At 41.2% G+C, this 23,037-nt stretch overlaps 1 protein-coding gene across 3 annotated transcripts in view; it reads right to left on the bottom strand.

Annotated features, from left to right (window-relative positions):
- Positions 1 to 21,719, bottom strand: part of KITLG (KIT ligand) — a 57,387-nt gene extending 35,668 nt beyond the window's left edge. For all 3 annotated transcript variants that reach the window (XM_052774642.1, XM_052774643.1, XM_052774644.1), the window contains exon 1: positions 21,562 to 21,719. In XM_052774642.1, coding sequence (XP_052630602.1) covers positions 21,562 to 21,576 — 15 coding nt within the window. In that variant the 5' untranslated portion in view covers positions 21,577 to 21,719. The remainder of the gene's footprint in view (positions 1 to 21,561) is intronic.
- Between the last annotated feature and the right edge of the window lie 1,318 nt (positions 21,720 to 23,037).

Below are 23,037 nucleotides of genomic sequence, written 5' to 3'. Positions count from 1 at the left end.
ATACTACTGAAATGCTAAATATTGCTCAGGCCCCAAAGAAGTGAGTTAAGTGTGGAAAAAAAAAGTCACACACCCGTGACCACCTAGTTCTGGAATCAGTGAAGTATTCTGGCAAGCACATTTGGAACTGGAAAGGTCTCTACATGCTCTCAGGTACCTAAGAGATAACTTCAGTGTAGTTGGAGGAACCACTGCAAGAACCCTGAATAATGTGTAGTTGAAGCATTAAGTCCAGCGTACACCCATCACTGTCCTTCAAAAGACTGGCACTAGCCTTACTGAATATAATAGCCTATCAACTAGGATGCTCACTAATGAGTGACAGACCTCAGTTAAATTTCCTCTAACCAAGGTAATTCCAACTCATTGAAGTTGGGATCTGTTCCTCTGATATCTACCTTGTAATTACCACTGGTGGTACTTTCCCACTTATGATGGCTTCCTGGCCAGAAGGGGCAACATGGGGCTACGCTGGTATTCCTGACCCTTATTTTTCAGAGCATTTATGCATTTTATACTGGCAAGCCATTAAGTAAGGAAAAAAAAAAAAAAAAAGACATGTTCGCTACACAGGCATCAGAACGTTTGTGTGTATCCTCGTCTCACACATGCTCCTCCATCTGGGCACCTTAACTTTTGGGAAGCTCCCCAGTCAACATGTGAGTTTTGTTGAGCAACCTTTTGGCAGTCCATTGAACAAAACAGAGGCTAACTCCAGCTCAGTGAGTCACCCTGCTGGGGTGAGACACCTAAAAATCTCTGGATCACACCCTACATGCTTTGTTATGATTACAAAAAGCAGATGCATGCTCTTCTAGTGACTGATACTATTCTTCACTTTTTTAACAATGATGAGTAGTACAGAGAATGATGATAAAAGTAAACAAAAATTCATCACGGAGTATCAGAGTAATTTATTTGGATTCTGATTTAAACACAGACTACAGAAATGCTGGTCACTTTTTCAGACTAAGTTTTAGAGTGGTTTAGACATGAAATATTTGAACACATACTCAGTTTTACTAAACACAGAATTTACAAAATGCAGAATACTCTTCTACCCAGTTGTGCATATAATATCTAAAATACACAATACAAAGGTACTTCATGGTGTAAAGGGGAAGGAAATTAATGAGTTATTGTTACAAACATAAGCAGGGAAAGGTGTCATCACCCCCTACATTCAAATGAGTTCAATGGCCAACCTGCTTTCACAGCTGATCTTCTTGTGACAATTCTGTGTTTGCCTTTCCATGATGTTCCCAACCATAAAACCTCTTCCCCCTAACCTTTGCATGCTCACTTGCTTTCCCATGGGGGACTTCTGGAATGCCTAATGACAGCTGACAAGAACAGGATTTTTCAGCTAATTGCTCATTTGGTGGTAGAATGCTAAAGTGGCACTTCCTGGACTCCACCAGCCACATGTGCAAAAGAAAAGCCAATTGCTGTATCCAGATGCTTGCAGACCTTGTTCCCTTCTAAGGTACACTGTTAATCTATCAGAAATAATTCTATTCAGGTCAGTGGATAAAAATAGCCCCAAATCTGTTAAATGCTAATGCCAAACTCCTTTTTCTTCAGTAGTTTTTCTTCAGCTGGAAGGAGAAACCATTCTCCAGTTCTGTCAAGTTATGCACATCTTTTTCCCCGAGACAGACAAATTTAAGATATATGGTCTTACTGTGCTGAGAAAATGATGAATCACACTATTCTTTCCCACCATCCAGATCTTGGGAAAAGTTGGAAGCTGCTTAGAAGATACGCCAACTTCATTTCATGCAACCTCGGGCCAATTGCTATCATCCTCTAGCCCTTCCAGCGATCCTTGACAGAGGCAGAAGCAGCAGGCTGCTCCAGACAACGTGTTACTGTTGCACTTAGTGAGGTGCAACCAAACTCCTGGTGTGTTTGGTTTGTGTGTTTCAACTGGAACCAAGACGACCATGATAAGCAAGACAAAGTATAAGTTGATACAGATTTGCCTTGCAAATCAATGTAATCCAGGTATTTTGTAATTACATTCAGTAAACTACAAACCAGTGTTTTTAACGTGTAAATTAATGTATTTATTTTCCATCATTGTAAGGATACCAACTTAAAATATTTGGCTGTTCTAAAAATGTTGGCTGTGGCTCTTTAAAAATGTTATCTGTTCCATAATAAATTTTGTCCACTTTTTAATCTCACTTGACAATCAAGGATCCAAGCAGTTTCCATGCATCCTAAATCTGTCCTGGATGACAGCTGGTTTGTTTAGTTCCCAAACACCGGGAAGGGAAGTTACCAAGAGACAGGTAATTACACATGGATGTTGCCTCTGGAGCTTGTGTTAACAGTGGCCAAATAAATATTTACTGATAATCATCCATCAGGTGGCATTCTAGTTCTGCAAAGAACCAGGAGTTTTATGGACAAAAATGTTTCCAATTGGAAGAAACATTAAAAATAAAAAACCCCATATATTTTGAAAGACATCTTCCTTTCAAGTCATCATCAGAGATTATGAGGATCTTCAGAGGTTCTGCATTTAGCACAGTCTTTTTAGGACGTATGCACTGGCAAGAGATATTTTTCCCCCCTCCTTGTAAAGTTCCATTACAATCATACAGGATTGGTACTGAAATTTTCATTTTTCTATCCCATGTTAGAGTGATAAAGACCAATATTACTTGTTCTCTTAATGGAGACATTGAGATTCAAAATACCTACACAATCAAAACAGAAATAAGCAGAAGTCCAGACTTCAGTTGACTCAACAAAACCTCCCACAAACTCCAAATAGGAAGTTGTCTTCCCCCCATCTTCCTGGGAACTTACAAAAGAGTTTTCCAGCAGAAATCCAAAGGTATTTTTAAGTAATTGAAAGGGGAAGGCAAAGTAAGATACAGGTTTATCTTGGCAGGGAGGACAAGATTCTCACATTGTATGGAGGTGGATGATCTGTCTTCCTCAGGGAATGAAAAGACACTCTATTAAGTAAAATACTTAAAGATTGTTTTTAAAGATCTATTTCAGATGTCTTGCTTGTTTGCCAAGTTTGTGCAAAAAAAAAAATCCACTATCTTGAATATTGTTTTGAATTATAATGAAAATGTATACAGAGCCACCCTTCTTAATCATCAACCTTCAAGCACCAGTAAAGGAAATGGAATAAGAATTACAGAAATTCTGTACTGGATCTTTAATTCTTACCATCTGCTACAAAGTACATGGAATTTGGGTTAGGAGAACTACTACACTGACAAATAAAAAAATAAAAAAAAAATCAAGAACAGTGAAATCATCAGCTATTTTTATACTTGGCATACAATGGCATACAAAACTCATGCACATGATGAAAATGTCTGTCCTCCCTAGTATTTTATTTGTAGTATGAATTAAAACAGATTAAGTGTATTCTTACTCTGTCATGCACAAACTTTGCTAGAAAGTAAACTGTATTATAAATCTGAAGAGTTTTCAGTTCATGCTTTAGCCTGTGGAAAGAGAACATCAGGAAAAAAATATTCTTATACAAAATTAAAAGGTTTTTAGGCATTTTTTTTGCTTTTTTTCTTTTCAATCCTTTTATACTTTCTTGTATAAGTAGAGGATGACTTTTGAAATACAAATCACAGACTGGTCCACTTGGTTGTAAACCAAAGACATGTCCTCAGAAAGACACTGTTCTGTTTCTGAACTCTGAATTTCTTTGATACCATCCCTGATACGGCCTGGATCTTTATAGGGATATAAATTCAGAACTAAGTTCTCTGACCTGCTCAATATGAGAGACCTCATTACAAAAGGATAACTGCTGAACACAGACTAAAATTGGATGCCAGTGCAGTCGAGATTGTGTTTCATCCACCTACCTTAATCGTATTACATCCTTACAATTATGAGCTTAGATGTGATTAAAGCACACTGTTCGGATCTCTCGGATATGGCAACACCAGTATAAGCTCTGACAGCACTGAAGGATGATATTTTTTCACATCAGTACTGTACTATATATCATGAGACTATTCATTTCCTGACATTTTACAGCTGCTGTCTATATTGGTGGTCTACAAGAGCACTCAGGATAAGGTGAGAAACAGAGGTTGCATAAATGATATGGTTTGTATCATGATAAAGATCATGGGAGCAAGCTCCAGCAGCTTTCCTCAGTCCCTCTGCCATTGTGAAGATCTCATGACCAACATCAGGCAAATGTGGTACTTCGCAGTCCATCCAGAAAAGCTCTAGTATCATCTACTACCAAGGCAAATGATATCAGTAACCTGAATTCCATCATACAGGGATAGGTCTAAGCAGTCCTCCTCAACAGACAATGAAAAAACTGGTATTCCTGGAACATAAATCTCCTGATTGACTTTACTTGCCCCATTCCACAGCAAGTATCAGTTTTCAAAGTCACTGGGGGCTTCAGGTAACTCCTGGGATAGGTAGGCTCCAGATAACAGTTGTGTAATATCCCACTCCTTTGACACCGCAGACAGGTTACATTTGTAATAGGACTGGATAAAAGCAAATAGGAGTGGAGGAGTCAAGTGGGAGTGGAGGGAATAATCATTGAATCAGAGTCATTTAGGCTGGAAAAGACCCTTAAGATCATCGAGCCCAACTATAAACCTAACACTGCCAAGTCCACCACTAAACCATGTCCCTAAGCACCACGTCTACACGTCTTCTAAATACCTCCAGGGATGGTGACTCAAGCACTTCCCTGGACATCCTCTTCCAATGCTTGATAACCCTTTCAGTGAAGAAATTTTTCCTAATATCCAACCTAAACCTCCCCTGGTACAACTTGAGGCCGTTTCCTCTTGTCCTATCACTTGTTACTTGGGAGAAGAGACCAGCACCCACCTCACTACAGCCTCCTTTCAGGTAGTTTTAGAGAATGATAAGGTCTCCCCTCAGCCTCCTGTTCTCCAGACTACACAAGCCCCGTTCCCTCAGCCACTCCTCATCAGACTTGTGCTCTAGACCCTTCACCAGCTCCGCTGCCCTTCTCTGGACACGCTCCAACACCTCAATGTCTTTCTTGTCGTGAGGGGCCCAAAACTGAACACCATATTCAAAGTGAATCTTGGGAAATTGTTCCAGATCTTCATGTTCCAATGGTTAAAAGCCTTCTTGTACTGTCCAGTTTAAGTCTACTGATAGCAGTTTACATCCACGTGTTCTCGTGGCAACACTGCTCCTTTGATGATGTATTTATACTCCCAACTTTCCCATTTGTTCTCTTAATGTATTTATGGAGATCAACCCTGCTATCTGAGTCTTCATTAGGCCTAATTAAAAAGCCCTTCTCACTTCCAGTGCTCCATGACACAGAAGCAACATAAAAAACCAAAGACTCATGGAAAACAAACAAAGCATTCCCTCTTACCTCCTCTCAGATTAGAAATTCTATCTATTTACTCTCTATAGCAGCTCAGCTTTTACAGGCTCTCCTCTCCAGCAAATGTCAATAGAGGATTACCCTACCTCTTACTGCGCATTCTTGTGGCTATTGCAATGGATGCAGTATCCAGCCAGGTGGTTGCTTCTAAAGTGGAGTGACACTAAGTCATGCAACTTTTAAATGGATCAGTCCTCATTAGTCAGAGCAGTTTCTCCCAGTGATAAATACCAATTGACATAACAGGTATTCCCAATTTACTCACATAAAAGCTGGCTTCTCTGCATGCATTCCAGACAGTAGCACCTGCATCAAATTAAAAAGGCTTGGAACAGGACATTTCAATGCACCAGAACTGAAGTTTTTCTTTGATCCCCCAAAACCTCAGTTGGTAACTTTGCAAATTATGATGTAACATGTATTCTTCTCTTGTAAAATGTTGGTGAGGAAAGCGATTTTGTATTTTGAAGAGATTAAAAAAAACCCAAACCAACCAGATATTTAGCGAAACCTTTGGTCAAAGTTTTCAACACCAGCTACATTGATGAAAGGTCATTCTCCTTTTCAGCTGCTTTAAATCTCAGATCATTTGGGAAATACTTCAGGGATATTTTAGGTTTCCTTCCATCATCAGTAGTGACACCTAAAATTTTGAACATAAGTCATAAAAGCTGTTACTCAGTCTTTTGGAATTCAAAAGATACTTTTATAAGCATTACTCTAAACCTACATGATTCCCTTGGAGCAAGTAACAAGGATGAAAAGTATTCTTCACACACTGCTCTACTGTAGGATGAAAAGAGTGTGATTACGCAACTGCAAAAACAGGGCTGGGTCATGGTCTTCCATAGTGAAGCTTGAGTTTCTGCTCCTTCTCACTATTTTTCATTTCATCAAGAAATTTACTATATTGGACATAATGTCTATTAATGATGTGCCTGTATACCATTCATGATTTAGAAATGTGGCTTTACAGATTTAATGCAGTGCTTTACAAGCATCTTGCATACAAAACTCTATGCTAAGTCAATAGAAGACCTAGTATGTACCATAAGTGAATATTCAGAGGAAAACGTAACATAACAGTGCCTAGTTTGTTAGAAACAGTTTGAGTTTTAAAACAAATACATAACCCTTTCCACACCATATTCTGTTTCCAACAAAACACATGTTGTTAGGCAATGAAGTTGGCTTCTGGCCCCATGAAGAGCCACAGCAGACATTTTAACAATAATCTATAGTCAGTTTTTACAAAAACTGCAGGAGGTTTCTGGAAGACAATTTTTCAGGGGAAAAGATTAAAAGCACCTACAGGCAAGCCATTGAAAAGCCAGCATACTAAAAAAAACAACAAAAGTAAAAAATGAAACCTGCATCTCCTAGCTTTGGTGCTAAGTTTTCATCTTCCTTTATCAGGAGATGCAGGAAAAACCCTGAGGACTTTGAGCATGTTGAACTTATTTGTCACAATAAAAATCCTATTGTTCTTTGTTCATTTACATAGCGTTTCTTGATACAGTAGTTAGTTAACCAGAAGGTCTGTTGTGGTATTTCCCTGGGAAATGTGTAAGTTTAAACCTTACCATTCAAAAACTTGGAGCATATGACTGCACATTTGTCAATAACCAAATGAAGCTTTTGATGTCAATGATCAAATGAGCCCATCAGAAACAACATTGCTAGGCTTACATTCTCCCTAGACCTATTTAAAACCATTCATTTTCAATATTTCATTAGATCTTGTACTTCTCATCACTATACCTGACAAGCTGAGCTGTATGTATTAGTAGCGCACCAAGAAATGTTTGTGAGAATCATGCTAGTTTCTCTCAGCTGTTTCCAAATAACACAGAGTAAAACAAAACCAGATTTAAATCATTTTCTGACTGGAAAAAAATTTTTTTCACTTCAGATCCTGATTTTACCCCAGTTGTCTCATATGTATTTATGAAAGCTACCCAGTAAATAATTTTACTTCCAAAAAATGCTCTAAGCTCTTAGACAGCATTTAATTTCCTATATAATTTGAATCAGATTCTTTCCTATACATACTCAAACCCAAAGTGAACAATTTAGCTTTAAGGTAATGATCTGTGAAAGAATAACACAATCTTACATTTACACTGTTACTAAAATATAAGTACATTAAGAACAAATCTATATATTTTGTGAAAAGAATATTTATCCGAAGTGATACACTGATGGATGAGATTAATCTCAAATGCCTTGAAGTTACAGCTTGTGGGACTGCAGACAAATCAGGTAACTGACATCAAATTAGCAACTAATCTTCAAAACATTTAAGTATGCTTGCAAGACAACATAAGCACTGGGCAGGCAATAAGCCATTTACCTCAGCAAGATGGAATTACAAATACATTATGCCTTGTCTTAAAGCAATTACATTGGTATATTACTAAGAACAAATCAACTATTTTTTTAAGTTTTTGATCTAAATTGAAAACATTTCCATATGTCAAAAATACCTAAGTGATTATTATTCCAACTGCACATCTTTTTACCACAGAAAGTGAACATCAATTCCTTTTTCATGATTTACTAAAATGCTTTGTGCCATTGTTAATTTTAGAAGTTCTTTCTGAAATTATTATGCCTTTTTTTTTTTTTTAAAGAAAGCAAATTGCCAGAATGGCCATTTTAGAGCTTTGAAGCAATAGATAAGGTTGTTCCAGGACAATGCAAGCTGAAGATGGCAAAAATGGGATGGGACTGATCAAAATGCTTCCTGTAACATAAAAAGCCAGTGACTGCATTACTGCATCAGAAACTGAAGTATATTTTGAATTCCTGTGCACCCCTAAAAGGGGAGGACATACTTTTAAGTGCCTTTTCCTGTTGATACTGAAGTACTGGACAAGAGCATCTTTCAGGCATGGTCCATGGAAACTCCACTGTCTTTCAATGGTTAGAGCTATGCAACATGTCAGCACTGCATAAAATTTTACAAGTTCTAACCATTCATACTCATGTGCTAAAAGAAAGATCTTTCAGTATAAATGTCTCAGCTGTCATTGCTTCCACATGTAATTGGAGTTCAGCTACAATATATTTCAAAGGGTTTTCCTTTTCCCAAAACTAAAGGCTGAATTGTTACAGATGGTGATTTTGGCAGATGGTTGTATATGAAACTAAGTTTATAATTAGGCCAAATCTGACTTGTGCAATTAAGGCAATGAAGATTTGGAAAATATGAAGTGTCAGATCGGTACATGATCAGTCTGGTAGCCACAGAAAACTGAAGAAACCTGATCATTCACACTTACAGAATATATTGCCTATTTTAAAATTTCTTCTTAATTGCATGAACCAAAAGATAAGCAAACTTTCATGCTCAGAGTGTAAACTAAAGTAACCACAGCTTTTTACCTACTTAAGTGTATAATCCTTTTTTCCTTCACTTGAGGTTAATGAGATGGTCTGAAGCAATCTAACAGCTCCCTGCTGCTGAGAGAGGGCTCTCAGCGTCTCCTTCTCCGCAGCTTCCCTCACTCTGACATTCACCCGACCCCTCCGCAATCAGTAAATCCACAGACAGTGACTAGCCAATTCAGCTCAGAGACAGAAAACTAATCCCTGAGGAATGAGTGGAGGAGGAGATGTGCAAGGATGAGAAGACCAGGAATACCCCCTTCGGTGGAAGTGACCTCTTAGGCTCACTCTGACATTTATCAAGCTGCATTTCAAGCCATATTGTATCTAGTGTCAAAAAGCTTTCCAGACTGGTAATTATGTGTGAAGGTAGCACTGCCTGCTTTAGCATCTTCTGACTTTCAATTGTTTTAAATATTTCTTTGCTCTTGTACCAAGAAAGGATCAGTAATGCCCAGTAATCATTCTCTCTGCTACTTGCATATCACTCAGTAGTTTCTCGCTCTCAGCTTTCAGTCCCCCTTCATATGCACAGTTTCAAAATAACGCTTTTGCCTATTTTAGGACCACTATTTCTGTGATATTCTTTTTTTCCAATAGGGCAACCAGGACTTTTTTTCAAGACAGCTGACTATCACTAGCATAAAAGCATTAGAGTTTATATGTGTCTCATCCTGCTCTTACTGTGTCCCAATATGTTGGTTAATTTGCTCTATCTCAGGTAAAATACAGGGATTTTTCATCCATTCTTCCTGACCAACTATTGCTACAAGAACATTAAAAAAAGAGCTTGTAAGTAGTTTTTACAACTAATGAAAAATGCTGTATTAATGTAGTTACAATTAGTTCAAAACATTCCTTCCAAAATGCATCCCCCTTGCTCTTCAACACCATAAACTCCACTTGCCATCATGCCATCTGTTCTCCTATCTTCTCTAAACCTTTACAAAGTTCCTCAGAATCTCTTTTAATTTCAATTAACCTGAGTAATTTATGTAGCTTGCACATGTTGTCATCAATCTGTGAACCCTCTTACCAGATTGAACTATATGAGGTTGCTGACAATTAAAGAACATTACCTCTTAGGTTTTTGCCATGTTACAAATTAATGACTTATTCCTACACTTTGCTTTCTGTCCCTAAATAATTTTTTCCTCAGACTGTTACGATAAGGGAAACACAATATGGGGCTACTTAGTTTTTTTCTTAGATCTTTTCTTTTTTTTTTTTTTAATCTAAATAAGTAATTTCAATACTTTCTATTTATTCACCCATTTTGGAACGCAAAGAATTTTAGTACATTGAAAGGATTTCTTTTACAGGAGCTGGGCTTTTCTATTCCTTTCATTGAAATCTATTAATATAGAGTTCTCACCTTCCTTCTACTGGCTGATTTAAATACAGCAAGATCTGCTGACAACACAATAGAGGCAAGCTGTTAAGAAAAAATCTTTTTTAAATTCTGGACATACTCATTAACTCTAAGGACCAGAATTAAGAGTTAATATGTTAAGAGTTACTATATATTTAAGAAAACAGAGGGAACACCATGATCACCCATTTCTACCATGCCTTTACTGTAAAATTAACCTGAGTTATAATTTATATCCTGCCCCAAACTTTAGACCTGTCCACACAAACTGTAATTCTAATATCCTGCTGGCTTGTGGGTGGGTTTAGGTTTTTTGTTTTGATTTTTCAGTTGGTTTTGACTGGCATTTGTACAGGCTAACGACTACAAACTCCATCAAAGTGTTTCTAGTACTTCAGCGTCTCCCCACAATTCCCCTATGTTTCCAGGAAGAACAGGCACATTCCCATGATCTCCATCAACGTGGAAGTGCTCTCAGCTTAGAGCAAAGAGACACAGGATATATCCCAACTAACTTCCATGTCACAGAATTGTGACTGCAGAATTAATACGAATGTCATTCAAATACTGCCTCAATGTTTTTGCTTGAGTTATGTTAACTGGAGAGAACTGTAAATATCTAAACTTCAACCTGAAGCTCCACTTGCGGCTTTCCTTAAAAATTGCAGAAATTGTGGGGTAAACATACCAAAAGAAGAAGCTGAATCAGTCAGTTTGTAGCTTGGTATCGAGATGCAGATACAACTGGTAGAAAAATAATCTGAGAAAAAAGCTCCCTAAGTCTGTACAATTTTGAAGAAATATAAATGCCTATTAAACACAGATGCCTATAAAATATAATTCTTAAGACACCAATAATATAGTACTTTGATTTTAGTACATAACTGATAAGAAACATTAGGTATCCTCACAACATTTGCAACAATGCAACAGAACACAACCCTTTGAAAAAACAGCTATTTTACTTTAATTTTACTGATTATTTTCACAGGGGTTACTTGTAAAAAAATGCAGTTGTAAATTGCGTGTAGTGCATTTACATCCTATACAGCTTTACATTTGGTGAAGAGTATTCATGTGAATTAGAAAGAACCACAGTTGTCAGTAGTGAAACTATTTTTCTGATACAGCATCAGCAGCATCCTTGTTACAGATGTGCTGATAGAGAAACTCATGCAAGTACTCACACAATATAATATGATTTCTTAGATGATTTATACACCTCGTTCTCACAAGTTTCCTACGATTGCTCTTCTTAAAGAGGACACATTAAGTTGCCTGGCCTATCATGAAATTTCTCTGGCTTCTGTAAATAATCTCACAGAAAATATATCCCATCATTGAGAAGATTAGTGCAAATCTCCTCAGAGTATATACTTTTCAATGTCTACATTCTAAAACTCCAGTAAGACTAGTTAGGTATTTTCATAAGCAATGCAGTTTCTTAGCAAGTTTACTTAAGTGATACTTGTCAACTTGTACAGAAAAAAATTCTTCCCAGTTTCGCAGGAATTGTGCCATTTACTTTGAAATAAGTAATGGAGTGTGTATGTTAAGAAGAAGAATCTATCACAGTGCATAAAGCCAAAAAGCATATCATAGTTTGACAATTAGCACTTTAAACAGGTACAAATTCAACAGTAACTGAAATAATGTTCTTGGATGCAAAACAAGAGGGACTCATTTCAATAGAAATAAACCAGTAGGCTAAAATCAGATTAACTTCACATATGTCTCAGATCATTTTTAAATATCAACAACATTCTGTTACAGTGGGAAATGACCAAAAGCACTATAGACAATCTGATTATTACTGGCAAATGTCTAGTTGATCACTAAAACCTGTGTGTGAGAAGAGATTTTTGAAATGTGCTGAGGAGAAAGGGAAGACAGGAAATTCACTCCAGATGATTTAAAGAAGGTTTTAGGCCAGAATTTTTTGAAGGCCAAACAAAAACACCGAATCAGATATTTCTAATATGGTTAGGTGACAAAGCTGAGATACAGGAGAAAGCAATAACGATTACTTCTAAAAGGATTTCCTTTGGTCTCAATCAGTATTTGACCCCTAAAGAAAAAAGGCAAGTATTTTCTAAATATGTATTAAGAAAATTACTGATGTTACAGAGGAAAAGGTATTGTTGCTTCTAGAAATGGCAGGCCAATATTTCAGAGGGCTCTTCATAACTGTATTAATAGCTTACCAGTATCATCATATAAATAAACAACATATTCCACAGAACAGTGGATTCATTCTAATTCTGAGATGCCTAGTCTTTACAGACAAGAGGAAATACAGCAAAACCAGGTTATTCAGAGGATTAATATTTGAATTAGGCCTCAAAAAATTGTGGGAAATAAAATGGGCACTGGACAGACTACTACAAAAATTGTAGAAAACACTCACCAGAGATGAAGCTTAGACTATGTGGAAGGAAACAGTACGGTGACAGAGACACCTTCAGTGTTTTGACTGCCAGAAGCGCTGAAGTTTTATTGTCAGAGGTGAGGATGCTGACTTAAATGCAACCGAGGCCAGGGAATGTGCACAAAGAAATGAGGGTAGCACTGTTAAGTTTTCCGTCTTAATGGGGAGAGGAGATTGAAACTCGAAGGACGAACAATCATTTTTAGATGTGGGCTTGAGATGTGATGATAGGAAAAAAGAAAATCCAGAAATTTGCGGGAACAAAATCTTCCTGCATCCATGGCAGAAGAAAATTGATGGGGGATTATGAACACCACCCTGCTTGGGAATGGAGTCTAATTTTAAAAAAATAGCAAGATTTTTCACTGGATTTAGTAGCCTGAAAAGAGGGCTTTCACTGCCCAGCTTTACACTTTTAAAGGAACAAATGCTGAAGAAATTTATCAAAACCATTTGGAACAGACTATGATTATGGCCAGAAGTTTTAAAGGACACGGATTTAGAGAATGCATGGTAAATCTAGGGCACATTTTTTGCCAGGGATTATAATACAGAAGATCAAAGCAGCTTCAGTGACAGTGTTTAAACTTACCGTTTATAAATAAGGTTCATATTTCCTTGAAAATAAAGAATGCAATACACATCAGAACCATTTAAACTGGTGTCAAATACAGCACTGATAGTTTTTGCTATTAGAATAGAAATGCAATCCGCACGTTGCAGAACCACACTAATTTGAAAAAGACAGCAATTATGAATATTGGAGATATATTTTTTTTCCCTCCTTTTTAAAATAACCACAAAAAAGCTCTGTTTATTCAGGAGCATATTTTTAAATCCAAATGAAAGAGGGTGCCAAGCTGTGTTATACAAGCTTCCTAAATTCATTTGGCTGACTAATGTTCCTATTCCTGCATGCTTCAAAGTAGTAAAAGAAAAACAAATCTCAGGAAGAACTGACATTCAGATCTGTATCAGTTTAAAACATAATGCATAATATTGTCTGCTTGCCATTTAATGTAAAAGACAAATTTTGCTGAGTTCACTTAAAACGAGCAAACAGAGGCTGGAAATTAGAGGGCTGGAACTTAGGACTTCTTTACAATAAACCATTAGCATGTTTAAATTACAACCTCCCTAAATTTCTAAGCAATTCTTTTAATTTAGATAATTATTTTGCATATATGCAGCATATTATCAATTTAAATGTATCATGGCTGACTCCTCACTACCTTACTTCAGTCCATTACTTCAGTTAGACCACAAAAGTCAACACTTTAATATCCTACTCCCATTTTAGACACAATTATGAAATCTCCATAAACAGAGAGGAATTTTTTGGATCAATGTGAAATGGAGGAACAAACTTCCCTACACACTTGAAAACCTCCACATTTACAGGCACTGTCCAAAAAAAAAAATCCCACTTTAAAATAATGAACCTTGTACATCAGTGTATTGCTCTGAGCTTTCAGTATGCGCTATAGACATTGTTAAGTTCATTCTTTTGTCCAGGAGCAGCTCTTACAAAAAGAGTTGCTGTATGATTTGCAGAGTTCATTTTCTGTTCTAAACGGAAATAGATTGTCAGGACATGCACAACTTAGTTTTACAGTCTGACTTACATTGCCAGAATAACTTTTTTCCAAACATAATTAGAGGTCATGAGTTACTAAACAGACTGAAGAATCCATGCAGCCATGATGTAACATACTGCAAACATAAATGGAAGACATATTCGTCTGCTGCTACCAAACAAGCACATGGTAGCAAGGAATATTTTGTGTTTTTTCCTCATACTTCCAAATTCATATAAAACGTATATGCCTATCATGTATCAACATAAAACTCCTTTCAAAAAAAATAATTGAGCATTATTAAGTTCTTCCTCAAAAAAATGAGAAATTTAACTTTACCTGTCACTGAATTCTGAGTTTCACAGCAAAGAACAAAAATACACAAAGAAAAAGCTATAGATCCACTTGATGAGCAGTTTAAGATTATCCTGTACAAGGACTCAGATTAGCCTTTAGTCCAAGGAGGTTCTATTGTGCTATCCTCTGCCTTACTTATTTCATGATAAAGCATGGTGTGAATTCACACACAGATTATGTCTCTCCTGTAACAGAAATACACACCATTGGCACATATTTCTGTGCATGTGTTATTCTAGGCTGGAACAGGACATTCCCAGGACTCAGCTGTGCCCACATTACATACAGATTTTCAAATCTCTTGGGCAGAGTGCTTGCACACCACGTTTACGACCTTCACTGCATGCAAGTTTGTGCACAAACATAGGCTGGCGTCCAGATAAAGAATACTGGATATGTACAGCTGTTTTTGCATGGTGTGTGTTCCTCTGTATGTATGTGGACACTGGTTCAATGGGGTGAGATACTTGGATTCCCTCCTACCTTTCATAAGTTGCAAGTTAAAAAAAAAAAAATAGAATGTTGTTCATTAAGCAGAAGACACTGGAAAACTGTCAGTACAAGTGATCCTGCCTACATCAAGTCGAGAGATTCCAGCCAAAGCAAATGCAGAATGTAGGTCCTATCATACAATAGACTGCATATACTTAACATATTCCTAAAGCTGTATTTTAGGGTGCTTCTAAAAACTTCTTAAGGTACTTCTAAAGAAGAGATGGTAGAACGAAGTGAACTATGCTTGTCCTTGGCCTTAACTGTCAGTGAACTGATGTCCCTGGAGCTGATGGCAGCAGAACAAACACAAAGCAGAAGACCAGCTGAATAAAACACTGGATAAGGGTTTACTGTCACTGAGACAGTTAATGTAATTACGTTGAGGCCAGGTTCAGTCACATTGGATGGCCATGCTTGGGAATGCCAAGTTACACAAACAGAGAGGACTGGCAGACTGGTATTTTCAGACTCTGATTTGCAGATGCCTAAGTCTTTCTGAGTGGAGGTTCAGAGGTTCGCATGATTTGCAATTTGTGAATTTGGACTTGTGGCCTGAAATACAGTCCCCCCTACATTCCTAGTTCATGCGTCAGCCACCCTCAAGACTGAACAAATAAACCTAGCAGCTCAGTTAATTTGGTCTTAAAGGATGACTTAACTCTTAATCTGCATGGACCCAGATTCAGATTTGGAGCAACACTGAAGTTACACTTCAGATTCAGAGTCTGGATTTGATTTTTTTTTTTTCTGCTTTTCTTCCCTCTGGCACAGTGCATAATTACTTATGCAAAGTAGAACAGCTTCAACAAGACAGACTGGATGGTTAGACCCTTCCTGGAGACCTAAGTTCCTACCCAAGAAAGATGTGAAACTGTGTCTCTCACTCCAATGAGCATGCTCAGGTAAATTCTTTTAGATTAGTCTTTTTCTGTCTGGATCGAATCAAAGTTGTTCACAAACCCAGAGGTCATCTCTGTAGAGCATACACTCACCTTCTCGTGACAGCCCAGCCTAAACCTGCAGGCTTTGCAGAACACCAGTCTGAGCTGCAGTCTGCAACCCACCTCTGCTGCCCAGCCCCACGCACCCCTCTCTGGCTTCCCCGCTCTGCTGCCCAAAATCAGTCAGAAGCCAGTGAAGGTGGAGGAGTACCAAGATACTCAGCCTGACCTCTAGAAACTCTTCACTGGAACATTAAGCAACACCATGTGAACGGCTGTTATAAACAGGCACCAAATCACAGATGGGAGAAGAGGTAGCTCTTGACATTCGGGCTAAACGTGACCTTGAGGGTCATTCCTGAACCTGACCTTCGCCATCCAGTAGGTTTTGCAGCAAAAATGAAGAAAAAGAAAAATACCCAAATGCTGCAGTCGCTGCATGCTCACAAGTGTTCTTTAACAGCAGTGAAGGTTTAGGGCTAGCAGGTATCTGAAAGGCGGGTGTCCAGCAGACCTGCTTGCGAGAGCCTTCCAGGAGCCCTGACCGCTGCCAACGAGCACTGCTGGCCCTGCAGGGGGGAAACCCGCACTCGGCCCCCCCAGCCTGCACCACCTCGTCCCACTTCTAGCATTGGTTCAAGTGGTGATGGAGGAGCTGGAGGCTCAGGACTTACCCACTTTGCAAAACTGTGGGCTCCAAAGCATGGCTGCAAAGCAGCCAGTACCACAGGGGCCTCCTTCAGGCCATGCCTGCAGTGACATCTTAGACCTGACGCTATTTTTGCCTTGCACCGAAACTTAAGTCTGCTCCACGCAGCAACGATAATGCAAAAATATGTATAAAGCAGAAAATTCCTAATCAGATTTAAAATGATTATTGCATCCATCTACATTGTATAATTTAAACATTATTTAAACAGAAACAAGAACCAGTCATTTGCCCAGTGGTTATTAGATAACAATAGGAAATTAGAGGATAATTTATTTCCTACGTTATTGGGATCCAAAGTGTTCATTAATCTGAACTCCTAAACTGGCTTTTATTTAGACATACAGTAGAAAGAATGCCTTCAGTAGCATATTTGCTTTCACTGACCTCAGCTATTATGCCTCCTACCAGCTTTATTCAAATAAAATACTTAACACTATTTGTTTTCTCTGTAACTGTAACATATTTTCAGTTTTCATTCTCGTACTTATAAATGTCTGATACTATTTACATTTGTCAATAGCTAAAACCATCCAGCAAAGAAATCTATATTTTACATGCTCCCCGCAGTCAGCTATTTCAGCATTGGTAATATTTACAAATGTCAGTTTTGCAGGTTTACAGAGGACTCAGTACACAATGCAAACATGGGCCCATCAACAACAATAAAGAGGAGCGGTACCCCTCTCCACTCACCTTACATTGGTCCATCTCCTTTTTCCACAAGTGCACAGGAAAAAAAAACCCAAAACAAAACCCAAGCAGATTTGCAGTGTGTTTAAAAGGCTGACCAACCTCAGGTTTGGCATACCAAAGACCAGGGCAAGAACAAACGCTTTCGTTTTCATCTGTCAGCTCCCACACCACTCAAATGGAATTGCGTAGGGAGATTTTTCCTGCCTTCCTTCAAATAAATGGGTGTTGTGTTTACATACTGCATACTGAGCATTGCCCACCCGAAGCCAAGGGCTGCATCTTGCCAACTCTTTAACTTTCATACAATATGGCGATTACACGAGCCAGCATACCATTAAGTCACATAACAAAACTTGGAGAATGGCACTGTCAGCTTGCAGAACTGTACCTGAACGACTGACATGCAGTGCACAAAAGGAGAAACTAGATTTCAGTGCGATGGCAGAACTGGGTCAGAAGCAGACTGGGTTAGTGGCCTCAGTCTAAACTACAAAGCAAAGTGCTGCACCATTCGCGGAGATAAAAAAACTTACAGGCACGCAATACAAGCAGGCGAAGAAAAAGAAATAAAAAGATCACTAAACATGCCTTACAAAACACTCCCCCACCCTAGAGTCTTCCAGTTCATCTGCTGTTTATTCTCCATATAACACTTTATTCCAGGATGTTCTTTCCAGCTGCAGTACTCACAAACTGACCTCCCTGAAGCAGATTTAAAACAGGGGAAAAGAGAAAGATACCTTAGTCCATTTCTCAATGTGAATAGCACAACATCTTTCTGGCTCCAGCAAGTTCTCTTTTTCTATCTGATGAGCAGCAGACCTATACCTACCTTGAGCTCCAAACATCTTCCAGTGCCTAGTGTTAATTTTTTTGCAGAGCGAGCAAGAAAGATTGGAGATCAGAGCTATTTCCCCTAAAATAATGACTCTGCAAGCTTGCACCAAGGTACCAGATATCTGCTTCGTGTTTCTGATTTAGCCTGCCAACATGAGACTGGAGCAGGCAATTTGTGTACTAATTCTCTTTCCAGGTACGATTCCATCATAATTTCTACAGAGGCTCCCACTTCAGTGACACAAATGTACTACAGACAGGACAACCTAAGAAGGTCATTTAACTACAGCAGTAATGTGCACATTCAGAGATAAAAAGCCGAGCTGAGATATCAGACACTTCTAATACTGAGGTTTCTAAGAGGTTGTGCATCTAACCCACTGCTGAAGATCAAGCGCCTGAACAAAGTATCTGTGATACCTTAACATCAGCAGCCTTCTGAGCTAGCCCCATGGGTGACCCCCTCCTTGCAGCATATTTCTTAGTAACTTAATCCTATTTACATTGTCTTCAAATAAAACAAAGAACAAACAAATCAGAAATCTGCCACATGTTTTTGCAAGATTGTATCACACTAGCACCACTCATCCCGTTTTACTGAAAATGTAAAAGGCTGTCCAAACATCAGTGATATTTTATTTGTTGTAATATTAGCATGCAAAATGACATAAACTCACTTCTGATAATAGTTTTAATTACTAAGTATATAAGCCTGCAAATCCTCTCATACAAGTAATCCTTCAATAAGATTAATTCATGGAAGTAGTCCCATTGAAAAAGGATTTGTATGACTGGACCCTAAATGCTTAATCACATTTCTAAAGGCATTATTACTTAAAAAAAAAAAGATATCCAGGAGGCGTTGGTACATGTAAGACAGGGAGTTATATATTTATCTAAATGTATAGTTTCAGAAACAATCCTTCTAGGACTGACACTGTTGGGGAACATGCTTCTGCAGCTCCTGTGGTTTCTCAGGTTAAGACTGATTTAAATAAACTGACCAACCTGCTCACTTCAAGTCTAGCATTCAGCACGACTCTTCTCTTTCAGCACTTTCCTTGCACTGACGTATGACTCAGCTACTCCTTCAGCTGCACTAGTTATATATTATCCCTGTGTAACATTACCTCAAACTTCAAGATCCCTGATTTATTTTAAGCACTATCCAGGTATTACTAAGTGTTTTCAAGGCTCAGTGATGTAGTGGTTCTCACTTTCTGTACTATGTCTATTGCAGAGTATTTTATTATAAGAAATGCTAACTTCTCTCCTGACTTCCCAATCCTGTTTTTTTCACTATGCCAGTTACCAGTCTGGACAGTGGCAAAAGTAGCCACAGGAAAGCACAAAGGTTAAAATTTCCTTTAATGTTCCAAATGCCCCAATGTGCTTAAGTCCTCCTTCTTGTATCTGCTTCACTCACTCTCTCTTTGCACAAGGGTCATCACGGTTTTAGTGAACAGTCTTTCTCAAAGTATCTCCTGCTCCGATCCCCTCAGAATGATTAATGGTTTGGTACCACATTTGTTTGGTAATCCTTAAAATGAAGGAAACAATCCTCTGGAGAGCTAGGAGTCTGTCACTGCCTCCAAAAAGCAGGAAGCATAACTGCTTGAAGGCTGACAGATGCTTCACCACCATGACAAGAAGCTGTTCCACAGGCTACAGCTCACGAGCCCCTGAGTCAAGCCATATGGTCCTGAATGCCAAGACTGCCTGTCTTTCCCAGTTTATTGGGAGAGAGATTGCTCCTGCTTTGCTCTGAATTTGCAAGAGTTCTCTGTTGGTTTTAGAAGTTTACAGTTCCTATGAAATGAAACACTTGACCGCTTGCACTCATAAATCCTCATTTGTTTGACAAACAGTTTTTTCTTCTCTGAAGAAACAGCCCTACATATATGCTTCCGTGGGCTACGACAACACCTTGTGACTTTACTGCTATCCACTCCAATATTAAACGAATGCATAAATCTAAACACACTTAAATATGGCTCTTAGACTTTAAGAGACCCTTCCCAACTAATAATCTATTCAGCATATTTGACCAAGTTTGTATATAGTGTCTGAAACAGCAGCCTTGAAGTTCAAGGCATCTTTAGTCATCTGGAGGGAATAACAGCAATGGATATGTGCCGTTAGAGTTCAGAACTGATCATTAAGTTAACACCTCACTGTACTTCAGCATCACAAAAATTAAGTCGCCAGGTTATAACTCCTTAAGCATGGGTACATTCTCCAGTGCTTTGGCCAGCTGGGATTTAAATATTTCAAAAAGCAAGTATTTCTAATTCCTGTCATCTCTGGAAAAACTATTTGACCGCCCCAAAGACTCGAGTAAGGACCTTCCCTTTTTTAAAAAAAAACCCCACAGTTTACGTCTTTTCCAATGACTGTACGCTGAAGCGTCTTCAGGCTACCGGTGCGTGGACGACCCAGCAATCGCCAAGAAACAGACAAAGGCAAAAAGCACCTTCGAACCAAGAAGCGGAGGGGGGAGGCAAAAGCCCCCCGCGCAGGACTAGCGGTGTGCGTGTCCGTGCATCGTTCCCTCGGAGCTCGGTCTCGGCACTGGGGTCAGCCAGGGCGGCGGGTACCGCGGCACCTTGCGCAGTCAAGCCCTCAACTTTTTCTCTTCAGAGCTTCCCCGAGCTGCTTCTTGCGACAAGACCCTTTTTCCACTCGTGTCCGTCCCCATCCTTTTACCAAACGCACAGCACAGCGATTGCAATCTCTCCAGAACTTGGAGAAATGATGGCAGGGGACACCCCCCCCCCCCGCCGCCGGTACCGAGCGGCTCTCCGCGGCGGAACGCCGGGGGCCACCCGCAACACCGACCCCGGGGCCGCGGAGGGCAGCGGCCACGGCACCGCCGTCCCGTCCTCCCTCCCACGAGTTCAGGTTTTCGCACTCAGCTCGTCAGCCTGACACAGGCAACGGATTTATTCCGGCGCTTTTCCCCACACCCTTCCCAGACCCCCCACGGCTCAGCCGCCGATCCGGCCGCCTGCTGCAACTTTTCCAAGGGCTGCGGGGCGCCGAGGGCAAGACCGGGCGGTAATTTTATTTATTTATTTTTTATTACTATTATTTTTTTTTCCTCCCCCGCTCCCCCAAACCGCTCATCAACGGCACCAGCTCCCACCCCCGGCGCCCCTCACCTCTGAGGCAACCCGCCAGCCGCCACAACCACCCCCCCCCCCCCCTCCGCGGACACCCCCACGGCCGCGCAACTCCCCTCTCCGACCCCAGCAGCCCCCCCCCCAAGGTCCCCCCCTCCCCGGCCCGCAGCTCGACCTTCCCCAGCAGGCAAGCCCCCCCCAGGTAGGTCGGGCCGCCCCTCACGCCCGGCGGCCTCACTCACTTGTGCCTTCTTCATAAGGAACGGCAGCGCTGCAGTCCAGCCCAGCCGGCCGTGTGCAAACTCCCTTCAGCGGAACCGTAGCTCCAGCATAACGCAGCGGCGGATAGTCCACGCATTGGGGTTGCCCACGGCCAGCCCCGCTCCAGCCCCGCTCCCCCACGGCGTGAACGCCCGCGCTGACTGGAACCTCCGCCGGCCCCCGGCCGGGTCTTTTATATCTCCGATCTGCCTCCTCTCAGCGGCGGCGGCCCAGGCGAGACACGCCTCTCCCCGCCCTCTCCCGCCCTCCCTCCTGAGGGACGGTGGAGCCCGGGCGGACCCGGCGGGGAGGGGGGAACCCGAGGTAACTTCGGGGAAGTTGGAGGCTGGGGGCGAAGCCGAGCTTGCCCCCTCCCCCCCTTCCCAGAGCGGGACGGGAGCGAGCGTGGCCGGCGGGGCCCGGGCCGGCCGCCGCGGGAGAGCGGCGGGGGCTGCGTGTGTGTGTGTGTGTGTGTGTGTGTGTGGGGAGGGGGGATGGCGGCCTCGGCCCCCGGGGTGGGGAGGGGGGCAGAGGGCTTCTCCCGCCCGATGCCGCGGGCTCGGCGGTGAGCCCAGCCGGCCGCGGCGGAGCGGGGCGGGGGGTCTCCGGCCTCCTCCGCCCTGGGCTCCGGCAAGCGGCAGGGCAGCGTCCCGCCGCCGCGGCACTCGAGGCCGATTAGGCAGCCGGCGCCGAGCCCAGGGCCCTGGCGTGGGTCCCGTTCCCCCCCCCGCCGCCCGTGAGGAGCCCGAGGAGGGGGGGATCCCTCCCTGCCGCCGGGTCCCGCCGCGGGGCAGCGGGCTGGGAGGGCTGGCGGAGCCGGCAGCGAGCGGCCGGTGTGTTCAGGGCAGCGCCCGGCCGCGCACCGGCGGGCGGCAGCTGCGGGTTTGCGGTTGCCGTTTCGGTGCTGCTGCCTGTCCATCACCGGCGACGCGAGGTAGGCACTGGGATGGATGAGCAGTTCGGCTGGGGCTCGAAAACTCCTTTTACCTGCTCCAGCCGGAGCAAAGTTGTTGAGCAGTGCCTCCTAACGCTTGCGTCAGGGTGATCCTGCAGGTCTTTTTAACGTGCTATTGCAATTCGCATCCTGTGTCGGTAATGGGTTAGTGTTGGGTGTGGAAAAACGACACCTGATTTTTGACTTGCGCGGAGTCCTGCTGCCGAATCCATCCCAGCAGTAGCGACAGAATTTGAGTCCTCTTCAGAGAACACGGCTGGCAGGTTAACACGGACTAAACGTTGAGCGTGCGTTAAATGGAAAGAAGAGCGGTTTATGGAACTAGCATTTCCTGAGACAGCAATCTTTGGTGGAAATTAAAAACCGCGCTAACACGGAATGAAGAAAGAATAGGCTGCCCAAGTCAATGGTCATTTCCTAAGGGAGGTGGGATATGCTCGGAGTACACCGTAAGATATTACATTAGGAAAGCTTGCCTGGTTTTAACCTAGGTTAAATGGTA

The sequence above is a fragment of the Harpia harpyja genome, chromosome 23 (assembly GCF_026419915.1).
Source record: "Harpia harpyja isolate bHarHar1 chromosome 23, bHarHar1 primary haplotype, whole genome shotgun sequence".
NCBI lineage: Eukaryota > Metazoa > Chordata > Aves > Accipitriformes > Accipitridae > Harpia > Harpia harpyja.
Note: the sequence above shows the minus strand (reverse complement) of the source record. Positions and strands in the feature narration are given on the sequence as shown.